Genomic DNA, 12,338 nt, shown 5'->3' on the forward strand with positions numbered 1-12,338 from the left:
CTCTATACTGAGGAAAGTCACCAGGAAAATTCATGAACATTTTGTCCAAATTGGACTCCTAATGGGGACTGAGAAAGCCCACAGGTAAAAAGACAACAAAGAGAAGCATGGATTGATGGCTCCAACAAATCCAGTCTTGCTCAGGTTTTCTTATAAAACCCAGAAAAAATGTCAACTTGCATTATGGACAAAATGTGCCATTTTCCTCCTCCTTGTTAATGGAGATCATAAATGTGTATTCAGTGGAAAATTCAGATTATTTGATGACTGTCCTATCTGTACTTCTGTCCTATCTGTACTTCTATCAAGTCCTGCTTATAAACCTGCAGTACCCATCCAGGAGCCATTGCTAAAATTGGGACACCCACTTTTCCAGGAATAGTGTAAGGACACGAGCAAATACAGAGCTGCTTCTTGGGTATTCATCCTTTAAATAAAAACCTAAATAAAACAGAGTGGGCTGACAGAGAACAACCAACATTTCTTGTAAAGAGAAGAACTTCAGGCAGGATTTTAAGGAATTCAGAGAGAGGATGACAAAGCTGAAACTTTTTCCATGAGATTGTGCAGTTGCAAACCATATGCAGTTGTGGATTTACAGCTTCTTTACAGCAGATAAATTTAATCATGGGGATGACTAAAGAAATGTTTCTGTCCCTAGGACAAAGCTGAGTGATTTGAGCATGAGTCCACTCAGTTCCTTCACAAGTGAGTCACAGCTCCCTTTTTCCTGAACTCCCAAATGGGGATAATAAAACAGTTTACTAATCACAGCAACCATTTCTTGCCAATCCTTCAGTCCTGCAGGCAGCTGAGATGAGCAGAATTCTCTCCCCCTCGTGCCAAAAGCTGCTTTAGGAGACACTGCAAGACTCCAGTGGTCTCACCTGGCACGGGATCCAGAGAAATGAAGGAAAAGTGGGATTGTTGTTAGCTCCAATACATCATAAAGCTCCTGACCTCTCACAACAAAGCATTCTTAAATTGTTCCAAAATTCTCATTGCCTCCTGAAGAAACTTCTGGTGCAGGTTTTCTGATTTGCTCAGTTTCCAGATGGCTCAGTGAGGGACAGAGATCTTGCACTCCCAACCAAGGAACTTTCTCCCCAGTACCCTCCTGCACTCCTCAATCACAGCTTAAAAGATTTACCTATAACTGAAAATAGCCTTTCTTCCCATTTTTGGATTTGTAATCTTTGCATGCAAAACCCAAAGCTGCCTCCAAAGCTCAGCTTTCACTGAAGATTTTTAGGAGATTTTCTTTAAACTCACTGAACTCTTCCTTTCTGTGCTTGTGACTCACAGGTACAACTGACTGAAACAAATCCTGCTTTCCAGGCAATTTTCAGTCTCTGCTTTTCATCACTAAAAGGGCTTTCAGAGATGAGACTTTTCTCTATTCCATAACTACTCCCCTGGCCAGGGAAGATTTCTTTTCATATCCCTCCCAAGCCCAGTGCCTGAGCCCTGAAAAATGGCAGCAGAAAGAGCACCTGCACTGTACAGGTGATGTACAAGGAAGGGCTGAACAATATCCTTGTCTAGAACAAGAAGAAAAATGAACCAATGTTGCATGAAACTTGATTCCTCTGTATTTATTGAGATATTCTCTCCAACTAACAAAAAATGTGCCATCATCCCTAATAATTCTTCCTACATTCTTCTGTCTGCAATAGGTTTTCCAGGTTTAAGTTCACCTGGAAATCTCTTAGAAACAATTCTACTTTTGTTTTAATGGAGATTATCTTTACAAGAAAGACCACCTTAAAATATATGCACTACTGGGTAGGACAGCTGCTTAATGAAACAAAAATCTTACCACACGATGGATCAAATAATCTGGAAAAGGCTTCAGGCTGTTACATTTCTAATTCTTATCTTATATAAACATATAGGATCTAGTTAATATTTTTGGATGCATGCAGATGGCCATTACTGAAAAATTAATGGTTTTTTTTAAACACCTTGCATTGCCTGTTTCTTCATGGTAAAGTGAATTTAATGACTGAAGTGGGAAGGAAGCTTTTAGCTGTCACCAGGGCTGGCGTTGCTAAAGGCACAGCTTTCCCTGTAATGACTGCAGCAACCCTGCAGATTCTGGGAATGTCAGAAAGAAGATATTAGTGAAGCAAACCATGAGATTCATGTTTTTTGAGATGTTTAAAATGTCTCCCACATGGAAACAATTATTTGGGATTTGGTACTAAAAGCAGGTCAAACAGCCAGAATATTCATTTATGTTCCCTTTTAAAATCAGCTGCAGATACTATGAAATGAATGCTAACTAAGACAGACACTACCACTGACCTAGAAAATAAAAATAAAATTATCAGAGTGTGCATGGTGGGGTCTTTTAAGGAAGCAATTTTGATGAAAATCTTGGAATGTGCCAAAACTCTGCAGTTTGTGTCCCCAGCCTGTCTGGGTGCAGGCTCCTGCCCAGCTGCATGACAGGACATTAATATGCAGTGCCAGGGGATGGCTCAGCATTCCTAAACTCATAAAAAATCTGGGAAATGTCCAGTGGGGAGCACAGAGCTCCTGGGGAGATCATTGCTGCAGAGCCTCCTGTGTGCTCCCAACCTCTGCAGGCACCACTCACAGCTCTCCTCTGCTCTTAAATAACAGCAGCACCACTGAAGAATAAAACCAGATTTTCTGACAGCTTAGGAAAACACAGTTAAAACCCCCTTGGAAATTCTGGGCTGTGCCTATATGTGTTTTAATCAGAGTCACCACCATCCTGTCTCTAAATGAGTGTCAGGAGGGCAGATCCTCCCTGTCAGCTGCTGTCACATCCAACTTCCAGTGCCTGAGAGGTCTCAGTTTAAAGTCTCAATATCATGGCAGCATTTTATAGATCAGTGCACCAGATGGGGTTATTTTTTCTCTCAAAGGTTATTGTTTTTTCACTATAAAAATAATTCAAAAAATAAAGTTAAAAAAATCAGAACTGTGATTTAACCACCTACGAGCTCACTCAGAAGAGCCCTAAATTATAAGATGGGTCAAGGAGTAAATGTAAGAGTGAAAAAACTTTTAGCACACATCAGGATAAAGAAAATTCAGTGTAAAAAGCAGAGATTAAGAATAGCAAAAAGCACTTTACTATGCTTAAGAGCAAACCCCCCATGTCAATCCAACCTGTGAAAGGGTCACGAACTCAGAGATTTCAGAAATATGCAAGTGTTTCTATAAAAAGAAAACTACCACACTTCTGTACTGCAAGTGCCATAAATTATTAATATTCAACTCAACTCTCAAGCAAGTAACTCAACCATTGAAAACAAACCACTGCTGTTTAAGAATTACAGCACAAATGAGCATTGAATGGGGCAGGTTGAGCAGCCCTGGAGGAGATGGTGAGGTTATGGCAGAGGATATCAATCAACCACTGGTATCAATTGATATCAGAGGATATCAATCCAAAATTCCAACTCCTCTGTGAAGAAGTGCTGCAGAGCCTCTACAGTTCCCACAGAAAAACCTGGGTGTCCACACTGATGCACCTGGGTTGAAGATCTGACTTCACTAATTGGAATTAAATGTGTTTATACACAGGACTGAATTATTCCCACCATTAATTCCATTCAGAAGCTGCCAAGTTGGAGATTGTGAATAATCTGAGGGAGCCACTGGGCAGCTCCTTCCTAGAATTCACTGGGAATTAAAACCCAGCCCAATTTCCAACATGTTCTCAGGAAAACACTCAGTGTGTGTGCACTGGAAACAAAAGGCACCACAAAAGAAGAAAAGAGAAATTGGGATGTGCCAGATGAACCAAAGGTCAAGAACAGATGCAACCAGGATCCCCCAGAGGACCCCACCCTGCAGCTGTGCCCTGGTGGGGCTGGCAGGCCTGGGACGCCCCTGGAGCTGCACCAACACCAGTGGCAGGTCCCCTTCAGCAGCACAAATGCTTGGAATGTTTTGCATTCAATCAAGGTTGGCTGGGAAGGAATCAGCAGGAACTAATTAACAACCCAGACAGGATGCAGAGCAGGGATATTGAGGAATTCAGCTGGAGGAGTTCAACACCTACAGAGCAATTCCTCTGAAAAAGATGCAGACAAAGGCTCAAACCAAAATGTCAATCATTGATTATTTTTCCTGCTGTTCTTAAACCTCCTGGACATTTCATTCACCTCCTTTCCCAAAGCTAAAGGCAGTGATGTTGTGCTTGGGAGCACTGAGAACTGCAAATCCTTACAAATTTTGTCAGTAAGTATTTTAGAAGCAATGGCATTCTAGGAGAATATTTTTGCATTTTGTAATATGTCCATGAAGTGGCAATTGCTAATTTCCTTTTCAGTTAAACACACACAAAAGGCACCTGAAATGTCATTTTGGCTCAGTCCATATGGTATTTTTTATGTTAAAAAAAAAAAAAAAAAGCAGCTTGCTTTCAGGACAATTGTCATTTCTGGAAGTGCTGACAAACCTCAACCAGCACTGCAATTGTTTTATACATAACAAAGTTATAATAAACATTCTTCTTGTTGTCCAGAAACCTACTTAATTGGGGGATGGAAATGTTTTATTTATAAACACAATAGAAATGCCATTTGCCAAGTACACTCACACCTAAAAGAGCCTGTGGAGAAAACCTGTAAAATATCTGTTACAGTTTTACCACATTCACCTCTCAGACAAGACCTTTTCAAATAAAAGTGTGAACTAAAAGAATCCTTGTTTGTATAATCACTTTACACTGCCTTGGTTCCACAATGACTTGTGATAAACGTTTTTGTCCCTAAAAGGATTAAAAACCAACTGAATCATCAGGAAATAAGCACATGTTATTTGTCAAATTATGTGCATTATTGCAGAAAGTTGAAGCCATATTTAAGAGCCTTGCTGCAAAGCGGCCCAGAATAAAGCAAATATTAGATTTTGTCACTCGGATGATTTTTAAATTAATTCCCTCTCATGGTACAATTACTTTTAGAAGCTGCATCACCATCTCTGAAACGCCTCATTACTAAGTGAAACCACCTTCTGCTAATGACAGTACCTTGGACAAATTTCCCCCTCCCACGTTGACAGGAAGCTCTTTGAAAAGTTAAGCCACAATTAAGCATCACTTGGGATCTATTCTGATCCTTTCTAACTAAATTTTATCAAACTTCTCCTTTTCAATGCATTTTACAGGCTTTGACAGGAGAATATGGAGGTATTTGGATTTAGAGAGAACAAAGCCACGGAGGAATAATGTCAGCAGGGGAGTTTGCTGGGTCTGGAAGCTATGAAAATTCAGTGATGGTCTGATTTTCTCTATGCAAAGGAGATGTTCCAAGAAACCTCCAACTTTGTCCTGCTGTGACTTTGCCCCTGAAATCAATTCCATTTCCCAACACCAAACAGGCAGCTATAAAAGCCCTGTGCTCTGTTCTGGTTTCATGGAGGGTGTTCTGGGATTCCAGGCTTGGGATGGGTCTGTGGGGGTGTGGGTGTGCACACCTGGGTGTGCACAGGTTATTCACAAACCCCAGAGAAATGCTTCCAAGAAAAGGAACTGCCACCCTCACTCTCCTTCCATCCTTCCTTTCTCTGCCTCCTCCCCATCTTGGTAACCTTCAACTTACAGAATGTGAGAACTATCTTTTTTATTTTCAAACTCACTGGGAGTAGTGCTTGGGATTGAATCCCAGTTGCCTTTGTTTATTCAATACTCTCAAATACAGGAAACGACTCCTCAGCTGATGGAGGTTTAGTGTATCTCTCATGCTCTGAAGATGATGGGTGACTTCCTGAGCAGCAACTCATCCTGCTGGGCTGCTTCTGACAAGGAAAACTGACAATATAGCAATTTTCTAACTAAAATTTCCAAGTTTTTAAAAGCTGTTTATACAGTTTTTTTTTTCTACTTATTTTTATGAACACAACTTCATAGAGTTTCTCAATCCAAAGCCCTGCTGTATGAAATCCTCCCACTTCTGGAAGGAAATTCCCCATCAGCAGCTTTACTGCACAAAGATCTGACCAAGGTGCACGAACTCACAGTGTGTACTACACATCTGTAAAACCTGAAACACTCCAAAATGAGCTGTTTACCTGTAACTTCCAGCTTGTCACCAGTGACTTCAGCCTTCAGATAAATCCTTCCTCTCTTCTCTGTGTGGTCCATGCCACAGAGGCTTGGGACGTTTATCACACATTGCTTGTGAACGTTCATGTCACAGGCTGTGGACATAAAAATGGTTCAGACACCTGTGAGAAGCTAAAAATCTAGTGAAAATTTAATAAAAGTGAAAATTAAGACTAAATGCTTAATTCTTGGCAAGACTTTCGGATTACAGCTGCCTGGTTTTCAACCAAAGGCCATGGCTGGTTCCCATCTTGCAATACTTTCTGTAGAGGTTTAATACAACAGAAAATAAAATCATCTACTTCAGAAAGATAAACATATCATTAATGAAGTGCAAGGGGGGGGGAATGAAAATGGAATAAAGACTTGCTGGGAATATGACTAAGAAAACAGAGCATTCATGCCAGCAATGAAGGAAGGCAGGTTTAATTGATTATTAGTTTTTGATAGTGGGAGTCTTCCAAGACAAATTAAACCCAAGGAAAACACCAGCCCTTGACTACAAACTGAACTGAAATTCCAGTCTTTGAGAGTGCATTCACCCAGACAGTCCAAAGAGAGGCTTTCTCAAAATTGCCATGACAAAGGCTCTTCAGCCACATCAAACTGAGTACACCATGTTCTCAGCAGAAGAGGTGATTTTAATTACTAAGTTATTATAATCCTGAAATATCCACTTGAAATATACCAGCACTATAAATAGCTGACATTTGAAATTGTATTTTCCAGAGAAATGAAGTAAGAAGCTGCTATCCAGGGCTTCCAGTCCCTTTCTAGAGCAGCCTTTGGCAGCAGAAGGAACCTTCACTCACTGTCACATTTCATCCCCTGGTGCAGGAGCCCGTAGAGCAGGGACCCACAATGGTCACAGAAGGTGGGGCTCCCATAGGTGTGGATCTTGAACTTGTGCTTGCTTCTGGGATCCTGCAGGAAAAGCAAACACAGTCTAAGTCCTGAAAGATAAACTGACACACCTTTAATTTATTACTTCAAATACCAAAAGCTTTCCAGCTATGCAAATTATGCTGCATGAAAATGTTCCAGTGTGTAGCTTGTCCTCAGTGGTACCTGCATTGGCACAGGCACATTGCCTCAGTTCCTAATTCTCCTTTTTATGGTGCTGTAAGAAAAAATGTGTCAGCTCAGGCTTGTTCCCATGATTTATGGACATTAAAATTCATTTACTGACTGCTCATGTACATAAAGTTTAATGGCAGTGTTCAGTCTGTGGCTGAAGACTCACAGACTAATTACAGAGTGGTATTGTCACTGTTCTGAAATGTGACACAAAATACAGCAGGAGAACTGGGAAGAAGCTGTTCATGGGCTAATCTGGAACACAGTCCAATGACTGTAAAATTATGATTTTACAGATGGGATCATCTTGAAATGCTGCAACTTTATAATCTCTATTGTTGTGAATGAAAGGGAACGAATTCTAACTTGGCACATGGTAAACATTTTACAGAGATTGCTGCTCCCATCTGATTTTTGAGCAGAGAAACTTAAGAGTGAGGACATTTTAAGGCCACCAACAGCTTGGAATGTTTCCTAATTTAGGCCCAGTGAAAGGGAATACACCCAAATCACTCAAACACTTGACACATCCAAAGGCATCTCCTGTTTCTGTAGGAGTAAGGGTCCCCTCTGGAAAACCAGGAACATTTATTTCAGAGGAAGAACCACATCTTCCATGTGCTCACCCATGCCAGGCTCATTGCAGAGCTCCAGATGTGCAATGCCAACGTGGGTTTGGCCCTGCCCTGTGCACACCCTCTTTATCCTCAAATCCTTTATGACCCCTCCCAGCTGCTCCAGCTGCACTTTAGTCAGAGCCATCCTTGCACAGCCTAGGGCAGAAACTGGGGGGAGCAGTGACTCTTCATTAAAAACCACACTGGGGTTTGAAATCCATCCTTGCTAACATTCTTTTCAGAAAGACTTTGGAAATCATGAAATGCCAGGGCTGAAACACCCTCAATGAAAACACAGCTGCAAAACAATTAATTAAAATGTTTCCCTTCTGTCCACATTTTGTGTTATACCTTTGTATTGGCTAAGAACTGTTACACTGTCTTATACTGATTTTTAAAATTTACCTGCCTATCAAAGCTTTCCAAAAAATCAAAAGGGAAGCCCAGCATGTTAGTCAAAAGGGAAAACCTGCTGACTCTTTCCTCAAAATGAAAAGATCTCTCTAGTGTAAGTGCTTTCTGAAGAAATTTGGGAGCTTTGTTTAGTAATTCTCACCAAAATATGGCTATGAGAAGGCAAAACATTACCTTCAAATTTTACTATTTTGCCATATTACCCTTTGTGAAGGTTTTTAGTGGCATTGGGAAAGCAGTGGGGAAGGACTTGCTCAGCAGTGATGGATGATGTGCTCTATTAAACTTTGTGTTATCTTCCTGCTAAAATGTGCATTCTCCAGTCCTCCATTTTAGTAAATACAACTTAATGCAATACAGTGTAATTAAATGGGATAAAAATGTTTTGGTAACATTCTTCATATGGATTCATTTTGGCATTGATTCTGAGTTTTGCAGTGAATCTATAACCACTTTTCACTGTATGGAAGGAATCACAGAGCACCCAGGATAACAAGTAAAGAATTTCCATTACAAATTGAAATTGAAACTATTTGAATAATTCTGCTCGTTGTAACAGAGACACGAAATGCAAACTGCTACCAACTGTATTTATTTTGTAAACACAGTGAACCTCAGTGGAGTGACAGCCAGGGCTCCAGAGAACATCTGTTTCATTATTTATTAAAGGCTCAGCAACAGGCCTGGTGGCTCAGGGTCATGGGAATGTGGCTGTGCAGAAGGGCTCTCTGGTGGCTCACTGACTGTGTGCCTTCCAAACAATTTAAACCACAGTTGGGAAGTTAATTCTTCCCTAAATTGTTTTGTTTAGATGACAGAAGGGGACTTGTTGCCTTATAAATATCTCCACTTAAACATGACTCTGGTAAGATATCTGTGGCTGAGAAGGACAAAAGGCACAGTTCCTAAAAATGACACTGAATAAACAGAGTTTTGAAGTTGTGTTTGACATCTGGCACAAGTGCTATTTATGAGTATAAAGTAATGGTATAGAGGGGAAGGAAATTATTACATTCAATGTCTACTAAATACATTGAATCTGTGTATTAGACTGAAATTATGGAACACTACCAAATAATTTCATTCCAAGCTATGGGAAATTATTGCAGTCAGTGTCTACTAAATACACTGAACCTGCATATTATACTGAAATTATGGAACACTGCCAAATTATTTCATTCCAAGCAATGGCATGTTCCTGTAATTAAGTTAAGCAGGGGTGTGTGTGGCTTACAAATGTTGTGACATGTAAGGACAATGTTCTGCACTCTGCACAGGGCTGGGCTGCTTTTCAGTGCCCGACTACAAAGCTCTGTGTGGCTGCAAAATCCCAGAAAAGCTTTCTTAGAAAACAAAAAAACCCAGCCACATTAATAAATAAATCAATCAAGTTGGATCAAACTTTGGAGTTGGCCCTGCAGGACTCAATGTATAAAATTTGAATCAGTGTTTGCTTTCTGTACTGAATCTTAGTTTTCTATCCTTGTTTGAAAATTCCTCTGTGGGGCCTTTCAGATCAACAATCTTGATATGAATTAGATTTTTTAAGGAGAAGCAAAATGTTCTGACTATTATTAGCTATTATTATTCTATATGCACACACAAAGTCCTTCATAACAAGAAGAGGACAATGGAAAATAGTACCAAAACTACTCCTGAACTGGAAACTTTGTAGGAAATCTCTCTTTAAAGATCCCTTTAATAGAATGTCCTAAAAAACATTTAAAGCCTGCCACATAAGAGAGTACACTCTTCATCAGTGTTTTATCCTATTTTCTGCTTCAATCCCATGCTTTTTTGGTTTGGTTTTTTTTTTTTGGTAACTTGAAGTCCAGAAGGTATTCTTATTTAGGAAGCAAGCCCAAGACCATCTAGAGAAAGCCAAGACATCATTATCCACCCATCACAGATGACAAAACTTTTCATCTTATTTCCATATTTACGAGGATTTCTCAGGCACTCAGAACTACCCTTGAATCTATACCTCATATTAAATTATAAGCAATCATATTAATAATAATTACTACATTGCCAGCTGTAATTGCTTCTATTAACAGCAATTATTTTATCAGTTGTTAATACAGGTTCATACTTAGCAGTATTAAATATGCATTAATGAACTTATGTGCATCATAGAGGAAATCATGTTGTCCTTAGCATTTCTTTGGCTAAAGGAAAACTATGGAGCTAAAAGAAATATCCTGTAAATTTTCTTCAAATATCCCTTTTTCATCAATGTAAAGTTTCAATAACTCCAAAGCTGAGCTGGCAGCCCCATTTTGTAGTAAACACAGGGAGCCAAGCCAGGATCTGACAGATGAACTGCCAAATAATGGCTGCTATTTGCAAGAGAATTGAACTTTGCATTAAACTTGGCACAGATTAATTGTGAAACTCTAAAGGGAAAACCTACTTCTGTTTCCACAATCCATCAAAGTTCTGAGGGGGGAAAGTGGCATTGGGAAAGCAGTGGGGAAGGACTTGCTCAGCAGTGATGGATGATGTGCTCTGTTAAACTTTGTGTTATCTTCCTGCTAAAATGTGCATTCTCCAGTCCTCCATTTTAGTAAGTACAACTTAATGCAATACAGTGTAATTAAATGGGATAAAAACTCCTGGGCAATTGACATCACAGACATTTAGATATTTTTCTTTGAAAAACCTTTGACTGGCAAAAATTTAGCCCTGCATTTGTATGCTTTCTAATAGACTGGGGTTTCAGAGCCTGCAATGACCCACATGGGTGCAGCATCCCTATAAAGATGAAGCAGGCATCTACACCCCACACAGCTCTGCAAAAATCAGAATGTTATCCATCAGTCTCAAAGCTGAGATGTGATTACAGAGGGAGGGACCCACCAAGAGAGGGCTGCACTCACTGGCACCAGGTGAATGCCTGAAAAACCCACAAGTGAAGCAGAAACAAAATAAATAATGAGTTTGCAGAAATGACTTGTCCAGAGAGCTCAGAGGGCTTCGGCCAGGAATCCTGCCACACTCCAGCAGAGGGAAGCAGAAGAACACAGAGGCATCTCCCCAAACCCCACACATTGTTCCATCTATCTACTGCCTTGAGACCCATCCTGCCCCCCTGCCACCATCCCTGCCTTCTCCCTTTGTTTAGCACAAACGAGCCCATTTCCTTTATCGAACAGCAGTGGAAAGCACCCCCCTGTGAGGAATCATTCCGTGGTTTCTGTGCCTCTGAGGCGGGGGTGGGCAATAATTGAAAGTGCATGGTTAACCAACAGCACATGTCACACTGTGCCTTCCACAGCACAGAACAGCTCAGGAGCATTCCAGCTCACAGCTCTGCCTAAAAGCTCCCTTCTGAGCAGGGTTTTATTCCCCCTGCTAGCAACACTGAACCTGCTATAATTCTGCAGGCATTAAATCACCACATTGCCTTTAATTTGAAAACATCCAAATCCCACTCTGTGCGATGGTGCAGCACTGGAGGTTTTATATCAGATTTTTTATTGCTTGGGAGCTCTTTTCATGGGATGCAGCTTGGCTGGGCCAATAACTGCGTTAGCAGGGCCAAGGATCCACCCTGCCCAGCAGTGAGACCCCACCTGCAGAGCTGCCTCAGCCCTGCCCCAGCACAGGGAGGAGCTGGAGCTGCTGGAGAGAGCCCAGAGGAGGCTCCAGGATGATCCCAGGGCTGGGAGAGCTGGGGGTGCTCACCTGGAGAGGAGAAGGATCCAGGGAAACCTCAGAGCCCCTTGCAGGGGCTCCAGGAGAGCTGCACAGGGACTGGGGACAGGGATGGAGGGACAGGACACAGGGAATGGCTTCCACTGCCAGAGGGCAGGGATGGATGGATATTGGGAATTAGGAATTCCTGGCTGTGAGGGTGGGCAGGCCCTGGCACAGGTGCCCAGAGCAGCTGGGGCTGCCCCTGGATCCCTGGCAGTGCCCAAGGCCAGGCTGGATTGGGCTGGAGCACCTGGGACAGTGGAAGTGTCCCTGCCATGGCAGGGGTGGCACTGGGTGAGCTTTAAGGTCCCCTCCAACCCAAACCATTCTGTGGCTCTGTGACCTGTCAGTGCCAGAGCCTGGGCTGGTGACTGAGGAGAGAGGAAAAAGGACCATTTTCAGTCACAATGCCAACACATGAACGTTAACAAGGTGTTAGGCAG

General features: G+C 41.5%; 1 protein-coding gene across 2 annotated transcripts in view; it reads right to left on the reverse strand.

Annotated features, from left to right (window-relative positions):
- PRKCA (protein kinase C alpha) overlaps positions 1 to 12,338 on the reverse strand; it is a 145,790-nt gene that overhangs the window by 43,810 nt on the left and 89,642 nt on the right. For both annotated transcript variants that reach the window (XM_077188445.1, XM_054644930.2), the window contains exons 4-5: positions 6,901 to 7,012; positions 6,055 to 6,183 (exon numbers count right to left, since the gene is read on the reverse strand). In XM_077188445.1, the coding sequence (XP_077044560.1) occupies positions 6,055 to 6,183; positions 6,901 to 7,012 (241 nt within the window). The remainder of the gene's footprint in view (positions 1 to 6,054; positions 6,184 to 6,900; positions 7,013 to 12,338) is intronic.

Source organism: Agelaius phoeniceus, chromosome 19 (assembly GCF_051311805.1).
Source record: "Agelaius phoeniceus isolate bAgePho1 chromosome 19, bAgePho1.hap1, whole genome shotgun sequence".
Lineage (NCBI taxonomy): Eukaryota > Metazoa > Chordata > Aves > Passeriformes > Icteridae > Agelaius > Agelaius phoeniceus.